We start from the raw sequence: 16,779 nt of genomic DNA, 5'->3' as shown, positions 1-16,779 counted from the left end.
CTTGGTCCAGTTCTCCTTGGCCCAGTTCAGCTCAGCTTGATCCAGTTTGGCTCATCTTGTGCAGACTCAGCTTGGCCCAGTTCAGCTTGGCCCTGTTTGACCCTGTTGAGCTCAGTTTGGCCCAGTTGAGCTCAGCTTGATCAGATTCAGCTTGGCTCAGTTTGGCCCAGCTCAGCTTGGCCCAGTTTGGCCCAGTTCAGCTCAGCTTGATCAGACTCAGCTTAGCCCAGTTCAGCTCAGTTTGGCCAGTTCAGCTTGGCCCAGTTTGACCCTGTTGAGCTCAGTTTGGCCCAGTTCAGCTCAGCTTGGTCAGACTCGGCTTGGCCCAGTTCAGCTCAGTTTGACCAGACTCAGCTTAGCCCAGTTCAGCTTGGCCCAGTTGGGCCCAGTTCAGCTCCGCTTGGCCCAATTCTCCTTGACCCAGTTCAGGTCAGTTTGGCCCAGTTCCCTTCAGTTTGACCAGACTCAGCTTGGCCCAGTTGGGCCCAGTTCAAATCAGCTTGAATTGGCCGAACTGGGGGGAATTAGGGGGATACTGGGGGAACTGGGAGGGTACTGGGGGGAGGAATTGGGGGAACTGGGGGGGGAGTTGGAGAGGAATTGGAGGGGAATTAGGGAACCACGGGGGGGACACTGGGAGGAACTGGGAGGAGCACTGGAGGGAGGAATTGGAGGAACTGGGGGGGAATTAGGGGGTACTGGGATGGGGGAACTGGGAGGAACTGGGGAGGAGGAATTGGGAGAACTGGGGGAGGAACTGGGGGAACTGGAGGAGGGACTGGGAGGGCAAATGGGGTCGGGGGCACTGGGGGCAACTGGGGAGGAGGAATTGAGGTAACTGGGGGAGGAAGTGGGGGAGCTGGGAGGGACTGGGGGGACTTAGGGGGATACTGGGGTGGGGGACACTGGGGAAACTGGGGAGGAGGAATTGGGGGAACTGGGAGAGCTGGGGGGCATTAAGGGGTACTGGGATGGGGGGCACTGGGGGGCACTGGGAGGAGCACTGGGAGCACTGGGGCGGAAGAATCATCTCCAGCTGGATCAGGTCGCTCAGAGCCCCAACCAGCCGGACCTCGAACGTCTCCAGGGACGAGGCGTCTCCCCCCTCTCCGGACCCTCTTCCCACGTCTCCTGGACCTCAGCCCGGAGCATCCACCCTGGGATCCCACCAGAACCTGCTCGGCTCAACTGGGCCCAGTTCAGCTTGGCCCAGTTTGGCCCAGTTTGGCCCAGTTCAGCTTAGCCCAGTTTGGCCCAGTTTGGCTCGGTTCATCTTAGCCCAGTTTGGCCCAGTTCAGCTCAGCTTGATCAGGTTCATCTTGGCTCAGTTTGGCCCAGCTCAGCTTGGCCCAGTTTGGCCCAGTTCAGCTCAACTTGATCAGACTCAGCTTAGCCCAGTTCAGCTCAGTTTGGCCAGTTCGGCTTGGCCCAGTTTGACCCTGTTGAGCTCAGTTTGGCCCAGTTCAGCTCAGCTTGATCAGATTCAGCTTAGCCCAGTTCAGCTTGGCCCAGTTGGGCCCAGTTCAGCTCAGCTTGACCAGACTCACCTTGGCCCAGTTCAGCTCAGTTTGGCCAGTTCAGCTTGGCCCAGTTTGACCCTGTTGAGCTCAGTTTGGCCCAGTTCAGCTCAGCTTGATCCGACCCAGCTTGGCCCAGTTTGGCCCAGTTCAGCTCAGCTTGATCAGACTTGGCTTGGCCCAGTTTGGCCAGTTCAGCCCAGCTTGGCCCAGTTCAGCTCTGCTTCACCAGATTCAGCTTGGCCCAGTTCTCCTTGGCCCAGTTCAGCTCAGCTTGACCCAGTTTGGCTCATCTTGTGCAGACTCGGTTTGGCCCAGTTCAGCTCAGCTTCACCAGATTCATCTTCGCTCAGTTTGGCCCAGCTCAACTTGGCCCAGCTTGGCCCAGTTCAGCTCAGCTTGATCAGACTCAGATTGGCCCAGTTTGACCCAGTTCAGCTCAGCCTGGCCCAGTTCAGCTCAGCTTGGCCCAGTGGGGCCCAGTTCAGCTCAACTTGATCAGACTCAGCATAGCCCAGTTCAGCTCAGTTTGGCCAGTTCAGCTTGGCCCAGTTTGACCCAGCTTGGCCCAGTTCAGTTTGGCCCAGTTTGGCCCAGTTCAGCTCAGCTTGATCAGACTCGGCTTGGCTCAGTTTGGCCAGTTGAGCTCAGCTTGGGCAGACTGGGTTTGGCCCAGTTCAGCACAGTCAGACCTGCTCAGTTTGGCCCAATTCACCTTGACCCAGTTCAGCCCAGCTTGATCAGACTCAGCTTGGCCCAGTTCGACCCAGTTCAACTCAGCTTGGCCCAGTTCAGCTCAGCTTCACCAGATTCAGCTTGGTCCAGTTCGACCCAGTTCAGCCCAGCTTGGCCCAGTTCAGCTCGGCTTGACCAGCTTCATCTTGGCTCAGTTTGGCCCAGCTCAACTTGGCCCAGTTTGGCCCAGTTCAGCTCAGTTTGACCAGACTCAGCTTGGCCCAGTTCAGCTTGGCCCATCTGGGCCCAGTTCAGCTCAACTTGATCAGATTCAGTTGCTTGGCCCAGTTCAGCTCAGCTTGGCCCAGTTTGACCCAGTTCAGCTCAGCTTGGCCCAGTTCAGCTCAACTTCACCAGATTCAGCTTGGCCCAGTTCTCCTTGGCCCAGTTCAGCTCAGCTTGATCCAGTTTGGCTCATCTTGTGCAGACTCAGTTTGGCCCAGTTCAGCTCAGCTTGACCAGATTCATCTTGGCTCAGTTTGGCCCAGTTCAGCTTGGCCCTGTTTGACCCTGTTGAGCTCAGTTTCGCCCAGTTCAGCTCAGCTTGATCAGACTCGGCTTGGCCCAGTTTGGCCAGTTGAACTCAGCTTGGGCAGACTGGGTTTGGCCCAGTTCAGCTCAGCTTCACCAGATTCGGCTTGGTCCAGTTCTCCTTGGCCCAGTTCAGCTCAGATTGGCCCAGTTTGGCCCAGTTCAGCTCAGCTTGATCCAGTTTGGCTCATCTTGTGCAGACTCGGTTTGGCCCAGTTCAGCTCAGTTTGACCAGACTCAGCTTAGCCCAGTTCAGCTCAGTTTGGCCAGTTCAGCTTGGCCCAGTTTGACCCTGTTGAGCTCAGTTTGGCCCAGTTCAGCCCAGCTTGACCAGACTCAGTTTGGTCCAGTTCAACTCAACTTGCTCAGACTCAGCTTGGCCCAGTTTGACCCAGTTCAGCTCAACTTGATCAGACTCGACTTGGCCCAGTTCAGCTCAGTTTGACCCTGTTGAGCTCAGTTTGGCCCAGTTCAGCTCAGCTTGACCCAGTTTAGCCCAGCTTGACTTGCTCAGTTTGGCCCAGTTCCCTTCAGTTTGACCAGACTCAGTTTGGCCCAGCTCAGCTTGGCCCAGTTTGGCCCAGTTCAGCTCAACTTGATCAGACTCAGCTTAGCCCAGTTCAGCTCAGTTTGACCTGCCCAGTTTGACCCAGTTCAGCTCAGCTTGACCTGCTCAGTTTGGCCCAGTTCCCTTCAGTTTGATCAGATTCCACTTGGCCCAGTTCAGCTCAGCTTGGCCCAGTTTGGCCCAGTTCAGCTCAGCTTGATCAGACTCAGCTTAGCCCAGTTCAGCTTGGCCCAGTTGGGCCCAGTTCAGCTCAGCTTGGCCCAATTCTCCTTGACCCAGTTCAGGTCAGTTTGGCCCAGTTCCCTTCAGTTTGACCAGACTCAGCTTGGCCCAGTTTGGCCCAGTTCAAATCAGCTTGAATTGGCCGAACTGGGGGGAATTAGGGGGGCACTGGGGGAACTGGGAGGTACTGGGGGGCACTGGAGTGAACTGGGGGGAGGAATTGGGGGAACTGGGGGGAATTAGGGGGATACTGGGGGGCACTGGGGGAACTGGGGGGAGGAATTGGGGGAACTGGGGGGGGGAGTTGGAGAGGAATTGGAGGGGAATTAGGGAACCACGGGGGGGGCACTGGGAGGAACTGGGAGGAGCACTGGAGGGAGGAATTGGAGGAACTGGGGGGGAATTAGGGGGTACTGGGATGGGGGAACTGGGAGGAACTGGGGAGGAGGAATTGGGAGAACTGGGGGAGGAACTGGGGGAACTGGGGGGAACTGGAGGAGGGACTGGGAGGGCAAATGGGGTCGGGGGCACTGGGGGGAACTGGGGAGGAGGAACTGGGAGCACTGGGGGAGGAAGTCGGGGAGCTGGGAGGGACTGGGGGGACTTAGTGGGATACTGGGGCGGGGGGCACTGGGGAAACTGGGGAGGAGGAATTGGGGGAACTGGGAGAGCTGGGGGGGAATTAAGGGGTACTGGGATGGGGGGCACTGGGGGGCACTGGGAGGAGCACTGGGAGCACTGGGGCGGAAGAATCATCTCCAGCTGGATCAGGTCGCTCAGAGCCCCAACCAGCCGGACCTCGAACGTCTCCAGGGACGAGGCGTCTCCCCCCTCTCCGGACCCTCTTCCCACGTCTCCTGGACCTCAGCCCGGAACATCCACCCGGGGATCCCGCCAGAACCTGCTCGGCTAAACTGGGCCCAGTTCAGCTTAGCCCAGTTTGGCCCAGTTTGGCTCGGTTCAGCTTAGCCCAGTTTGGCCCAGTTCAGCTTAGCCCAGTTTGGCCCAGTTCAGCTCAGCTTGATCAGACTCCACTTGGCCCAGTTTGGCCCAGTTCAGCTCAGCTTCACCAGAATCGGCCAGCTCAGTTTGGCCCAGTTTGACCCTGTTGAGCTCAGTTTGGCCCAGTTCAGCTCAGCTTGGCCCAGTTCAGCTCAGCTTCACCAGATTCAGCTTGGCCCAGTTCTCCTTGGCCCAGTTCAGCTCAGCTTGATCCAGTTTGGCTCATCTTGTGCAGACTCGGTTTGGCCCAGTTCAGCTCGGCTTGACCAGATTCATCTTGGCTCAGTTTGGCCCAGCTCAGCTTGGCCCACTTTGACCCTGTTGAGCTCAGCTTGGCCCAGTTCAGCTCAGCTTGATCCAGTTTGGCTCATCTTGTGCAGACTCGGTTTGGCCCAGTTCAGCTCAGCTTCACCAGATTCATCTTGGCTCAGTTTGGCCCAGCTCAACTTGGACCAGTTTGGCCCAGTTCAGCTCAGCTTGATCAGACTCAGCTTGGCCCAGTTTGACCCAGTTCAGCCCAGCTTGGCCCAGTTCAGCTCAACTTCACCAGATTCAGCTTGGCCCAGTTCTCCTTGGCCCAGTTCAGCTCAGCTTGGCCCAGTTTGGCCCAGTTCAGCTCAACTTGATCAGACTCAGCTTGGCCCAGTTCAGCTCAGTTTGGCCAGTTCAGCTTGGCCCAGTTTGACCCTGTTGAGCTCAGTTTGGCCCAGTTCAGCCCAGCTTGATCAGACTCGACTTGGCCCAGTCTGGCCAGTTGAGCTCAGCTTGGGCACACTGGGTTTGGCCCAGTTCAGCTCAGTCTGACCTGCTCAGTTTGGCCCAATTCACCTTGACCCAGTTCAGCCCAGCTTGATCAGACTCAGCTTGGCCCAGTTCGACCCAGTTCAACTCAGCTTGGCCCAGTTCAGCTCAGCTTCACCAGATTCAGCTTGGTCCAGTTCGACCCAGTTCAGCCCAGCTTGGCCCAGTTCAGCTCGACTTGACCAGCTTCATCTTGGCTCAGTTTGGCCCAGCTCAACTTGGCCCAGTTTGGCCCAGTTCAGCTCAGTTTGACCAGACTCAGCTTGGCCCAGTTCAGCTTGGCCCATCTGGGCCCAGTTCAGCTCAACTTGATCAGATTCAGTTGCTTGGCCCAGTTCAGCTCAGCTTGGCCCAGTTTGACCCAGTTCAGCTCAGCTTGGCCCAGTTCAGCTCAACTTCACCAGATTCAGCTTGGCCCAGTTCTCCTTGGCCCAGTTCAGCTCAGCTTGATCCAGTTTGGCTCATCTTGTGCAGACTCAGTTTGGCCCAGTTCAGCTCAGCTTGACCAGATTCATCTTGGCTCAGTTTGGCCCAGCTCAGCTTGGCCCAGTTGGGCCCAGTTCAGCTCAGCTTGATCAGACTCAGCTTGGCCCAGTTCAGCTCAGTTTGGCCAGTTCAGCTTGGCCCAGTTTGACCCTGTTGAGCTCAGTTTGGCCCAGTTCAGCTCAGCTTGATCAGATTCAGCTTGGCCCAGTTTGGCCCAGCTTAACTCAGCTTGGCCCAGCTCAGCTCAGCTTGATCAGTCTCGGCTCAGCCAGCTCAGTTTGGTCAGACTCATCTTGGTCCAGTTTGACCCAGTTCAGCTCAGCTTCACCAGATTCAGCTTGGCCCAGTTCTCCTTGGCCCAGTTCAGCTCAGCTTGATCCAGTTTGGCTCATCTTTTGCAGACTCGGTTTGGCCCAGTTCAGCCCAGCTTGACCAGATTCAGCTTGGCTCAGTTTGGCCCAGCTCAGCTTGGCCCAGTTGGGCCCAGTTCAGCTCAGCTTGATCAGACTCAGCTTGGCCCAGTTCAGCTCAGTTTGGCCAGTTCAGCTTGGCCCAGTTTGACCCTGTTGAGCTCAGTTTGGCCCAGTTCAGCTCAGCTTGATCAGACTCAGCTTGGCCCAGCTGGGCCCAGTTCACCTCAGCTGGATCAGACTTGGTTTGGCCCAGTCTGGCCAGTTGAGCTCAGCTTGGGCAGACTGGGTTTGGCCCAGTTCAGCACAGTTAGACCTGCTCAGTTTGGCCCAATTCACCTCGACCCAGTTCAGCCCAGCTTGGTCAGACTCCGCTTGGCCCAGTTTGGCCCAGTTCAGCCCAGCTTGGCCCAGTTCAGCTCGACTTGACCAGCTTCATCTTGGCTCAGTTTGGCCCAGCTCAGCTTGGCCCAGTTTGGCCCAGTTCAGCTCAACTTGATCAGACTCAGCTTGGCCCAGTTCAGCTCAGTTTGGCCAGTTCAGCTTGGCCCAGTTTGACCCTGTTGAGCTCAGTTTGGCCCAGTTCAGCTCAGCTTGATCAGACTCGGCTTGGCCCAGCTCAGCTTGGCCCAGTTCAGCTCAGCTTGTCCAGACTCAGCTTGGCCCAGTTTGGCCCAGTTGGGCCCAGTTCACCTCAGCTGGATCAGACTTGGCTTGGCCCAGTTCAGCTCGGTTTGGCCCAGCCCAGCTTGGCCCAGTTTGATCCAGTTGAGCCCAGTTTGTCCCTCCTCCCCTTGGCCCCATTTGGCCCGGTTGGGCCCCCCTCAGCCCTGCAGGAGGAGCCTCTCCCAGTCCAGGCGACGCCACCGAGAAAGAGCGAAATTCAACCGGAAAAACCAATAATCGACCCCAAAAAGCAGCAAAATTCGAGGTGATTTATTAAAATACAACTTTAATCTTTCCATTTGAATCGTTCCTGAGGCTCCGCTCCAGAGCGTCGCTTCGCTTCGTTTCTTATCAAAACTAAAAAGCGGAGCCCGCTGCCCCTTTCTCCACTTTTTGTGACGGGTGAGCGGCAAAAATATTTATATTTTTATTGCTTTTTTCCCTTTTTTATTGTTTTTTTATCCCTTTTTTCCCTCCCCCAGCGCCTGGACGGGAGGAAATCCGCTTGCGTGGGAGGAAAATCCCACCTCGGGGTTGGGTTTGATGGTCGTTTCCTCTCTTTTAAATAATAAAATTAATTTAAAACATTACAAACACAATAAAAACAACGTCCTTCCTCCTGGCTTCCTCCTTGTTTCCTCCTGGCTTCCTCCTGGCTTCCTCCTTGCTTCCTCCTCGCTTCCTCATGGCTTTTTGGAGGCATCTTTTGCGGGGATGGATCCATAGGCCAGATCCAGGGATCAGGATCTCCCGGGAAGAGCACCTTGATGGGATGGGGAAGCTTCGTTATGAGTTAATTAGCCTTAATTAGCAGAGTAACGGAGTCACAGGGCTGCTCCAGCTCTTGGATCCAGGCAGGAAGGGACTGGAATCCCTTGGAAGAGCATCTTGATGGGATGGGGAAGAGCACCTTGATGGGATGGAGAAGAGCATCTTGATGGGATGGGGAAGAGCACCTTGATGGGATGGAGAAGCTTCGTTTTGAGTTAATTAGCCCTAATTAGCAGAGTAAGGGAGCAAATCCGTGTGGGAAGAGGGATACAAGAGGTTCCTTGGAGCAACAAAGTGTTTCTTGGAACTTCAATAGGTTTGTTGGAGCAACGAAGGTTTCCTTGGAACAACAAAGGGTTTCTTGGAGCAAAAAGGTTCCTTGAAGCAACAAGAGGTTCCTTGGAACAAGAGGTTCCTTGGAGCAAGAAAGTGTTTCTTGGAGCATCAAGAGGTTTCTTGGAGCAACAAGAGATTCCTTGGAGCATCAAGAGGTTCCTTGGAGCACCAAGAGGTTCCTTGGAGCAAGAAAGTGTTTCTTGGAGCATCAAGAGGTTTCTTGGAGCAACAAGAGATTCCTTGGAGCATCAAGAGGTTTCTTGGAGCAACAAGAGATTCCTTGGAGCAACAAGAAGTTCCTTGGAGCATCAAGAGGTTCCTTGGAGCAACAAAGTGTTTCTTGGAGCATCAAGAGGTTCCTTGAAGCCACAAGAAGTTCCTTGGAGCATCAAGGCGTTTCTTGGAGCACCAAGAGTTTCCTTAGAACTCCAAAGGGATCCTTGGAGCTCCAAGGGGTTCCTTGGAGTGCTGGGAGCATGGAAAACAGAGCTGGGATTGGGAAGGAGACATGGAGGTAGATCTGGTACCGCTTTTCCTCATTGCCTCTCTCTGTAGCTTGGCTCAAAGTCTTGATGCCTCTCCAGATCCTGGTCCACGTGGAAGCTCGGTGAGCCCGGAGCACATGGATGGGTTTGGCACGAGGAGGAGGAGGTTGGATCCTACTGCTTCTCCGCACCGAAGCCGTGGAGGGGGATGCGAGGAGGTGGGGATGGAAGGTGACGCTACCCGAGGAAGCAGACGGGGCCCACCTCGAAGCCGAAGCGCTGGCCGGGCTCCCCGAAGTCGGAGACGAGGACGTCCAGCAGCGGGAGCTGCTCCACCCGGGGGGTGTTGACCTCCAGCACTGTCCGGCCGGAGCCGTGTCGCGCCTGCGGAGCGGGAGACACGGTTACCCGGAGCCACCGCTGGATCTTCAGCAGGAAAGGGTCCTCCCAGTTCTCCCAGTTCTCACACCCCTCAACCCCGGAGCCTGCCAGGGCTTCTTCCCTCCTTGTGACTTTGTGCTGCCACCCATCCCTGTTCCTCCTGCTTTCTCCAGCTCAACGGATCCTGCTTCCTCTTCCATCCCTCTCCCCATGGATCCTGCGTCCACTTCCATCCCTTTCTCCGGGAATCTTGCTTCCATTTCCATCCCTTTCTCTACGGATCCTTCTTCCACTTCCACCCCTCTCCCCATGGATCCTGCTTCCACTTCCAACCCTCTCCCTTCACAGAATCACAGAATCACAGAATCACCAGGTTGGAAAGGACCCTCCGGATCATTGAGTCCAACCATCCCCATCAATCACTAACCCGTGTCCCTCAGCACCTCGTCCACCCGTCCCTTAAACCCCTCCAGGGAAGGAGACTCAACTCCCTCCCTGTTCCAGCTCCCAACGACCCTCCCTGTGAAATGTTTCATCCTAATGTCCATCCTGAGGCTCCCCTGGTGGAGCTTGAGGCCATTCCCTCTCGTCCTGTCCCCTGTCCCTTGGGAGAAGAGCCCAGCTCCCTCCTCTCCACAACCTCCTTTCAGGTAGTTGCAGAGAGCAATGAGGTCTCCCCTCAGCCTCCTCTTCTCCAGGATAAACACCCCCAGCTCTCTCAGCCGCTCCTCTTCTTCTCCAGCCCCTTCACCAGCTTCGTTGCTCTTCTCTGGACTCGCTCCAGAGCCTCAACATCCTTCTTGTGGTGAGGGGCCCAGAACTGAACACAGGATTCGAGGAGCGGTCTCACCAGGGCCGAGGCCAGAGGGAGAAGAACCTCCCTGGCCCTGCTGGTCACACCGTGTCTGATCCAAGCCAAGATGCCATTGGCCTTCTTGGCCACCTGGGCCCCTGCTGGCTCATGTTCAACCAACACCCCCAGGTCTTCTCCTCCAGGCAGCTTTCTAGACAGACTTCTAATCTGGAGCTTCATGGGGTTGTTTTGCCCCAAGTGCCTCATTAAACCTCATGCCGTTGGACTCAGCCCAGCGGTCCAGCCTGTTCCGATCCCTTTGGAGCCTCCCGACCCTCCAGCAGATCCAGCTTCCACCCAGCTTAGTGTCATCCTCAAACTTGCTCAGGGTGCACTCGATGCCTTCATCCAGGTCATTGATAAAGACATTGAACAGGGCTGGACCCAGCACTGAGCCCTGGGGACACCACTTGTCACTGGTCTCCAGCTGGAGTTAACTCCATCTCCCACCACTCTCTGGGCCCTCCAGCCAACCAGTTTTCCACCCAGGAGAGCGTTTACCTGTCCAGACTAGAGTTTCCGAAGCAAAACGCTGTGAGAAACCATGTCAAAGGCTTTCCTGAAGTCCAAGAGACTCCACCCGCAGCCTTTCCCTCATCCAGTAGGCGAGTCACCTTGTCATGGAAGGTGACCAGGTTCGTTTGACCTTTCACGATGATCCCTCTCCACTCACCGCGCAGCCGTCAGTCACGGCTCGGATGTAGGGGCTGGAGTCGTAGCTGAGCTCCTCGTCGTTGGCTGCCAGGAGGCGCAGGGCGTGCCGGTGGTCACCGGAGCCGGCGCTGTGCCAGCCCACGGAGCTGTGGCAGCGGTAGGTGAAGTTCTGGCGAGCGGAGACGCTGAGGAGCCGCAGGAAGGTCAACTGCACCACGCCGAGGGCTTGGCCCTCCGAGTCCATGTAGGAAAACTACAGGAGAAGGATCATAGAATCATAGAATCACCAGGTTGGAAGAGACCCCCAGGATCATCGAGTCCAACCATCCCCATCGATCACTGACCCGTGTCCCTCAGCGCCTCGTCCACCCGTCCCTTAAACCCCTCCAGGGAAGGGGACTCAACCCCCTCCCTGCTCCAGCTCCCAATGACACTTTCCATGAAGAATTTTTTCCTGATGTCCAGCCTGACTCTCCCCTGGTGGAGCTTGAGGCCATTCCCTCTCGTCCTGTCCCCTGTCCCTTGGGAGAAGAGCCCAGCTCCCTCCTCTCCACAACCTCCTCTCAGGGAGTTGGAGAGAGCAACGAGGTCTCCCCTCAGCCTCCTCTTCTCCAGGCTGAACCCCCCCAGCTCTCTCAGCTGCTCCTCTCCTTCTCCAGCCCCCTCCCCAGCTTCGTTGCTCTTCTCTGGACTCTTCTTCATCAGAAGATGCGTCAACATTGGCCAACAGCGCGAGACGCACCAGAAGTAGAAATGGAAGAGGATTGGGACCTCCTGGAGGGAGCAGGGAGCCGGGGAACCTGCCGGGAGCTCATGTGGGACGTGTTCCCAGACCAGATCCATGCTGGAAGAGGAGGTTGAAGTCCTTCAGACACCACCCAGCATCCTTACCCTGCTGCCCATCCGGAACTGACTGAACCATCGCCGTGGCTTCTCCTTCTCCCATGCCGACATCTTCACCTGGAAGAGGAGAGGTCACCGTGAGCGAGGCCAGCGCGGGCCACGCTGCTGTCTTCTCACGGCCAATCCAATCATCCTGCTTCCCGAGGTGGCTCCGGGACCCTCAATGTTGAGCTGTTCCCTCTTCAACCATGGAAACGTTGAGGTTGGAAAAGATCTCAAGGATCATCGAGTCCAACCTCAAACCCAACGCTGCCAAGGCCACCACTAAACCACGTCTGTAGGCATCGCATCTCCATGGGTTTTAAACCTTTCCAGGGATGGGGACACCACCACCGCTTTGGGAAGCCTCTTCCAGGGCTTGACAACTCTTTCCTTGAAGGAATTATTCCTCCTATCCAACCCAACCCTCCGCTCGCCCAACTGGAGGACGGTCCCTCTCGTCCCATCCCTTGTTCCTTGGGAGAAGAGACCAGCACCCACCTCGCTCCAACCTCCTCCCCGCCAGCTGCAGAGAGCGACGAGGTCTCCCCTCAGCTCCTCTTCTTCACACCAAAGCCCCCTCAGATCCCTCAGACCCTTCCCGGCCTCTCCACACCCCTCCCAGCTCCGGTCCCTTCTCCGCACTCTCTCCAGCCCCTCCAGCTCCCTCTTGGAACCAGGGAATGTTGGAGTGGGTTGGGTTGGAAAAGTCCTTCCAGATCCAATCCAACTCTTGACCCGAGGTCACTCCCAAACCACGTCCCTTCCCAGGGTCTCCATCCCCTTCTCCGGACGTGCTCCAGCCCCTCCAGGTCCCTCTTGGAGTGAGGAGCCCAAAACTGACCCCAGAGTTCGAGGTGCGGCCTCCCCAGGGGACGATCCCATCCCTGTGCCTGCTGGACACCCCATGGTGACCCCAGGCCACTGCTGGATCATGTTTATCCCAACAGCCCAGGGTCTTTCCTGCCTTTTCCAGCCACCCTTCCTCAAGCCTGGAGTGTTCCCTGGGGTTGTGGTGGCCCAGGAGAGGACGCTTGGCCTGCTTGAACCCCGTCGCGTTGGCCGCAGCCATGGATCCAGCCTGTCCTGATCCCTCTCTAGATCCTTCCTGCCCTCCAGCCATGGATCCAGCCTGGCCTGATCCCTCTCTAGATCCTTCCTGCCCTCCATCCATGGATCCAGCCTGTCCTGATCCCTCTCTAGATCCTTCCTGCCCTCCATCCATGGATCCAGCCTGCCTTGATCCCTCTCTAGATCCTTCCTGCCCTCCATCCATGGATCCAGCCTGCCTTGATCCCTCTCTAGATCCTTCCTGCCCTCCATCCATGGATCCAGCCTGCCTTGATCCCTCTCTAGATCCTTCCTGCCCTCCATCCATGGATCCAGCCTGCCTTGATCCCTCTCTAGATCCTTCCTGCCCTCCATCCATGGATCCAGCCTGCCTTGATCACTCTCTAGACCCTTCCTGCCCTCCATCCATGGATCCAGCCTGTCCCGATCCCTCTCTAGATCCTTCTTCCTCCAGCAGATCCACATCCCAACCCAACTCACCTCCTGGATGTCCTTGTTGGGGAACACACAGGTCTCTCCTCCCGCCGTGAAGTTGCAGAAGACCCGGAAAGCATCTCGCGCGCATCCCTGGTTGGGGTCGATCCAATAATCTCCTGCGCGGGGAGCAGAGGGATCAGCACCAGGAGCAGGATTTGACCTTCTCCTCCTCCTACTTCCCCAGCTCCGGCACCGCTCACCGTCCGGCAGCCCCGGGCGGCTGAGCTGCAGGTCCTGGCAGGTCCGGGCAGGGTTATCCCTCGTTCCCATGGGTCTCCTCAAGCCCTCGATCTCCTGCTTGAGGGAGCTGAGGGAGCCGAAGATCTCCTCGACACCGTCAGCAGCCGCTCGCTCGCCCTCCTCGCCCTCCTCCTCCTCCACCAGCCGGCTGGCGTCGATGGAACGTTTGCTTTTCTTGGGAAGCTGGATTGGCAGCGGCTGGATCACCTCGCCGGGGGGACCCTGGGAAGGAACAGCATGGTCAGCCTTGGAGACCCCCCCTCGCATCCATTCCTGGATGTTCTTCACCCTATGGAGGGGCTGTTCCTGAATCCCACATCCCTTCCCTGGTCCCACACTCAGCTCTGGAGATGGGAAACCTCCCTCTTCATCCATTCCTGGATGTTCTTAATCCTATGGATGGATTGTTCCTGCATCCTGCATCCCTTCCCTGCTCCTTGCTCAGCCCTGGAGGTAGGAGATCCCCCTCCACATCTATTCCCAGGTGTCCTTCACCCTCCGGAGGGGCTGTTCCTGAATCCCACATCCTTTCCCTGGTCCCACACTCAGCTCTGGAGATGGCAAACCTCCCTCTTCATCCATTCCTGGATGTTCCTCACCCTACAGAGGGGCTGTTCCTGCATCCCAAGTCCCTTCCTTGTTCCATGCTCAGCCCTGGAGATGGGAGATCTCCCTCTTCATCCATTCCTGGATGTTCTTAATCCTATGGATGGATTGTTCCTGCATCCCACATCCCTTCCCTGCTCCTTGCTCAGCCCTGGAGGTGGGAGATCCCCCTCCACATCCATTCCCAGGTGTCCTTCACCCTACGGAGAGATTGTTCCTGCATCCCAAGTCCCTTCCCTGCTCCATGCTCAACTTTGGAGATTGGAGACCTCCCCTTTTCATCCATTCCTTGGTGTCCTTTATCCTACAGAGGGGCTGTTCCTGCATCCCACATCCCTTCCCTGCTCCTGGCTCAGCCCTGGAGATGGAAGATCTCCCTCCACATCCATTCCTGGATGTTCTTCACCCTCCAGAGGGGCTGTTCCTGCATCCCACATCCCTTCCCTGCTCCATGTTCAGCCCTGGAGATGGGAGATCTCCCTCTTCATCCGTTCCTGGATGTTCTTCACCCTCCAGAGGGGTTGTTCCTGCATCCCACATCCCTCCCCAGCCCCACTCTGGAGCCGCTCACCGGGTGTCCTGGAGGTCCCGGGGGTCCTCGTTCTCCTTTGGGTCCCGCTTGGCCCTAGAGGGAGAAGAAACTCATGGATGTTGGTTTTGGGAAGGATCAGAGGTGGTGGTGGGGTGAGGGATCCAGCTCCATGCTTACCATGGCTCCCTTGGCTCCTTTGGGACCTGCCGGGCCCTGCGGAGGAAAACCAGGGATGTCGTGAGCGGGGCCGGATTGGAGGGAAGACGGGGAGGGAAACTGGGATCTCAGGAGCAAGGATGAGAGGTGGGGAGAAAGCAGGAGGACTCAGAGTTGGTGGGACACGAGGGGCACTCACGGGAAGTCCAGGGGGACCAGCGGGGCCGATGGGTCCGGTAGCACCAGGGATTCCCTGCGGGGTGGGAGGGGAGCAGAAACTGGAGCGAGGAAATCCAGGAACAGCCCCATTCCTACCTCCATGCTCCTAGAGACCCTCAAGTTTTCCCTCACTCCCTCTTTTTAGGGTCTCCACCTGCATGGATCCCCCAGAATGCCATCCTCTTCCATCCTTTTATGGTTCCCACCTCCATGGATCCACCAAATCCCAACCTCTCCGTGTTTTTAGGGTCCTCGCCTGCATGGATCCCCCAGAATCCCATCCTCTTCCCTCCTGCTGGAGTTCCCACATCATGGATTCCACTGAATCCCATCCCCTTCCCTCCTTCTATGATCTCCACCTGCACGAATACTCCCAAATCCCACCCTCTTCCCTGATTTTAGGGTCTCCACCTGCATGGATCCCCCAGAATCCCACCCTCTTCCCTGATTTTAGGGTCTCCACCTGCACAGATCCCCCCAAATCCCACTCTCTTCCCTCCTTTCAGGGTTCCCACATCAAGGGTTCCCCTCAATCCCATCCTCTTCCCTGGTTTTAAGGTCCCCACTTGCACGGATGCCCCCAAATCCCATCTTCTTCCCTATTTTTAGGGTTCCCACCCGCATGGACCCCCTAAAATCCCATCCCTTTCCCTTCTTCTAGGGTTCCCACATCATGAATTCCCCCCAATCCCACTCTCTTCTGGTTTTAGGGTCTCCACCTGCACGGATCCCCCCAAATCCCATCCTTTTCCCTGTTTTTAGGGTTCCCACCTGCAAGGATCCCTCCAAATTCCATTCTTTCCCCCTTTAGTCTCCCACATTCCCAAGTTTCCGCACTCACGGTTTCTCCCTTCTGCCCCGCGGAGCCCTGGGGGCCGGGAAGTCCTCGCTCTCCCTTCTCCCCCTGCTCTCCGGTGGGTCCGATCAGCCCGATGAGTCCGGGATGGCCCTGGGAGACACAACCGGATCTCAGCGTCGTGGTGGGATCCCGGAGGATCCATAGGGATGAGCCTCCTGGGATTCGGGATGGGGGAGCCTCACCTTCTCTCCTTTGGCACCGGTGTCGCCTTTGAGGCCGGGAAGACCTGGAGGACCCTACGGAAGGACACGGAAACATGGGATGGAGGGAGGAGAAAGAGGGAGACCCGGAGCGAGGGAGAGGAGGGCAAGCTCACCACTGGTCCTGGTGGCCCAGCCTGGCCCGTGGTGCCGGGTTTGCCTTGTTCTCCCTACGAGAAGACACGGAGAGTCCGGAATCGGTGCCGGGTGGCTCCGTATGGACCACGGGGATGGGGATGGATCCCAGTCAGACCCTCAATCCCCTCCATCCCGTGCCAGGGGACCCCCTCCCATGCTTTCATCCCAATCAGGATCCCAATATCCCATCACCGCTGCCAGCACTCACCACGGAGCCGGGAAGACCTCGGAGACCATCGGGACCCGGCTTCCCAGGAAGACCTTGAGGTCCCACGGGACCCGTCTTGCCAGGAGCACCCACAGCGCCTGATTCTCCCTGTGGAGACAGCAGAAGGTGGTGAGATCCATCCTATCCGTCGGCACACGGAGCTTGGAACCATCTCCCAGTGGAGACTCCGGCACGGAGGGGTCACCAAGCTGCTCACCTTCGCACCCTTCTCGCCTTGACGTCCCTCGGGGCCAGGAGAACCGGCCGGACCCTGCGGAGAAGAGGAACAGGGAGGTGAGGGACATCCAGGTGGGAAGCAGGGGATGTGTCCCAGCTCCAGCCGGGCTCATCCGGCACTCACCCTCTTCCCAAGGGGACCAGGAGGACCGTTCTCTCCTGTTGGACCCGGAGAACCCTTCGGGAGGAGAAGAGAATGGAGTCAGGAGAGCCTCATCCCAGAAACGGGATGGAGAAGACGAGAAGGAGGATCCCGTTCCACACGAGAAGCACCAGGAGGGATGGGAACATCCCAGGACCAGGGGGACCAGATCCCACTCCACCAACATTCCCGAAGTGGTGAGGTGGACCCAGTTCCAAACGTCGTGGTGGGATCTGGTGGAGACATCCCAACCCAGAAGGGAGGACGTTCCGGAATGGGACACTCACCGGCTCTCCGGGTTCACCGTCCTCACCCCGCTCGCCTTTGGCACCGTCCTGGCCCTGTTGGGAAGGGAAAACCTGGATCAGCAGGAGGACCCCGAATTCCAGACCTG

The 16,779-nt window shown here is 57.4% G+C and overlaps 1 protein-coding gene across 1 annotated transcript in view; it reads right to left on the bottom strand.

Annotated features, from left to right (window-relative positions):
* Nucleotides 1-8,529: 8,529 nt before the first annotated feature.
* Nucleotides 8,530-16,779, bottom strand: part of LOC138733875 (collagen alpha-2(XI) chain-like) — a gene marked incomplete at its 5' end in the record, with an annotated part of 32,224 nt that continues 23,974 nt past the window's right edge. The window contains 15 exons of the mRNA XM_069881384.1: nt 8,530-8,914; nt 10,438-10,671; nt 11,310-11,378; nt 12,852-12,964; nt 13,049-13,310; nt 14,266-14,319; nt 14,404-14,439; nt 14,582-14,635; nt 15,443-15,550; nt 15,643-15,696; nt 15,777-15,830; nt 16,007-16,114; nt 16,224-16,277; nt 16,368-16,421; nt 16,673-16,726. Coding sequence (XP_069737485.1) covers nt 8,768-8,914; nt 10,438-10,671; nt 11,310-11,378; nt 12,852-12,964; nt 13,049-13,310; nt 14,266-14,319; nt 14,404-14,439; nt 14,582-14,635; nt 15,443-15,550; nt 15,643-15,696; nt 15,777-15,830; nt 16,007-16,114; nt 16,224-16,277; nt 16,368-16,421; nt 16,673-16,726 — 1,455 coding nt within the window. The remainder of the gene's footprint in view (nt 8,915-10,437; nt 10,672-11,309; nt 11,379-12,851; nt 12,965-13,048; nt 13,311-14,265; nt 14,320-14,403; nt 14,440-14,581; nt 14,636-15,442; nt 15,551-15,642; nt 15,697-15,776; nt 15,831-16,006; nt 16,115-16,223; nt 16,278-16,367; nt 16,422-16,672; nt 16,727-16,779) is intronic.

Source organism: Phaenicophaeus curvirostris, unplaced genomic scaffold, assembly GCF_032191515.1.
Source record: "Phaenicophaeus curvirostris isolate KB17595 unplaced genomic scaffold, BPBGC_Pcur_1.0 scaffold_44, whole genome shotgun sequence".
In the NCBI taxonomy this organism is placed as follows: Eukaryota; Metazoa; Chordata; class Aves; order Cuculiformes; family Cuculidae; genus Phaenicophaeus; species Phaenicophaeus curvirostris.
The sequence above is the reverse complement of the archived record's forward strand: the minus strand, read 5'-3'. Positions and strand labels throughout refer to the sequence as shown.